Source organism: Vespula vulgaris, chromosome 1 (assembly GCF_905475345.1).
Source record: "Vespula vulgaris chromosome 1, iyVesVulg1.1, whole genome shotgun sequence".
Classification (NCBI taxonomy): domain Eukaryota; kingdom Metazoa; phylum Arthropoda; class Insecta; order Hymenoptera; family Vespidae; genus Vespula; species Vespula vulgaris.
The window spans coordinates 808,374-810,000 of record NC_066586.1 but is presented as its reverse complement, the minus strand read 5'-3'; the positions used below and the strand labels follow the sequence as shown (position 1 = coordinate 810,000).

The following is a 1,627-nucleotide window of genomic DNA, read 5'->3' as shown; positions in this document are numbered from 1 at the left end:
TGATCCACATTGTCGAAGAGTGTCCAGTTACTTATACGCTTTCGTACGTGATCAGACTTAACTCTCCGTACACAGAGAGGATCAATAATTTGCTGTTAAGGATACAAGAGTTTGGATTCGTTAACTTTTGGTACGAAGAAATGACATATCCGTTCTTGATCGAGGAAAAAAAAATGAAATTGGCGTTGAGCGAGAAAAAGAAGAAACTCACATTGGAACATTACTCGTTAACGTTTCTTGGACTTTTTATTGGCCTAATTGGATGTTTCCTCGTATTTCTCGGTGAGATTCATTATGCAAAATGCGGCAAATGTTGATTTAAACATTGTATTTTTCTATAACGCCTGCGCGTGCATGTGTACGATTTTTATTTTACATACATATATATATATATATATATATATATATACACACTTCGGTTTTAGGAAGGTTTATCCATTGAATGAATCTATGTACATAATTATTAATGAACGATTATAATCTGTGTCAGGAGCTGTGAGTGAAACAGCTGTTGAGGGTGATTAAATCGATTTCACTTCGTATTTTAAATTACATAGAATAGGGCTTACAATGACAAACGATGAGACGTCTTTTGATCATAGCGATTGTTAGTATACACTGATAAGTATCATTGTTAATAGCTCTTGTTTTAATCATTATGGACGCACAGTAGCACATCTGCACGCACCATCGACGCAGTACTTGCCACCTTTTCCACCAGGTATATTGCCAACGTGTTTACAAGCGGCTTTACATTCATCCTCCGTGCAACCTGAAAAAATTCGTATTCTTTGTTTAACATCGTTAAGAAAAAACGAAGAAGTTTATAATAATTTTTCATCCTTCAATTATTTTACCTGCTCGTTGTTTCTTTTTTCTTTCTTTTCCTTTTTTTTTTACTTTACCAACTCGTGCATTCTATTTTTTGTTTATTGAAGATATTAATCCGATTTAATCACCGACGATTGATGAAAAATTCATTGTTTAATTCGTATTAACCTTTGTATTAGTACTTAGCGCGAGATAAATATTTAATAAGGCAAGCTACGTTGGAAAGAATTTGCTTTCTATTGTCAACTCGCACGTTTTTTTTTTTCAATCTTTTTCTGCGTTTATGCGTAATAAGAGACGAGAATAATAAATTCGATTCGAAAAGTAATAATACTTAGAAAAATCGATATAGAACGTGTAAGATCATTCCTTTACAGGTATATCATTTTTCATGCACACTTATTGTATAGAGAGAAAGAGATAGATAATAGTAGATATATATATATATATATATATATATATATATATATATACACATATATAAAGAGAAAGAAATAGAAGGAGATAAAAAGGATGATTGATACTTACTCGCATTAGTGAAAGAAAAGCAGGTCAAAATGACGAGGAACAAGTAAATAAGGTAAAAGATCTTCATGGCGTCTATTTTAATCGTTCCTTCAGTTCGTTCAATTTCAAAATCTTCGGAGTGATAGATATATTTTCAACGAATTGACGATTGGATCTTGCAGCTTGCAGCTCGCTTTATATACCTCATTTTAACAGAGGTCACAGAGGTGACATGGTTACTGATATGGAATTTGCGAGAAACAGCAGAACTAATCTTCGTTGCGAGACC

General features: G+C 32.9%; 1 protein-coding gene across 1 annotated transcript in view; it reads left to right on the top strand.

Annotated features, from left to right (window-relative positions):
• Window positions 1-671, top strand: part of LOC127069277 (uncharacterized) — a 2,496-nt gene extending 1,825 nt beyond the window's left edge. Inside the window, exon 1 of the mRNA XM_051006086.1 lies at window positions 1-671. This exon is cut by the window's left edge and continues 1,825 nt beyond it. Within this exon, the coding sequence (XP_050862043.1) occupies window positions 1-317 (317 nt within the window). The 3' untranslated portion in view covers window positions 318-671.
• The last annotated feature ends 956 nt before the right edge of the window (window positions 672-1,627 follow it).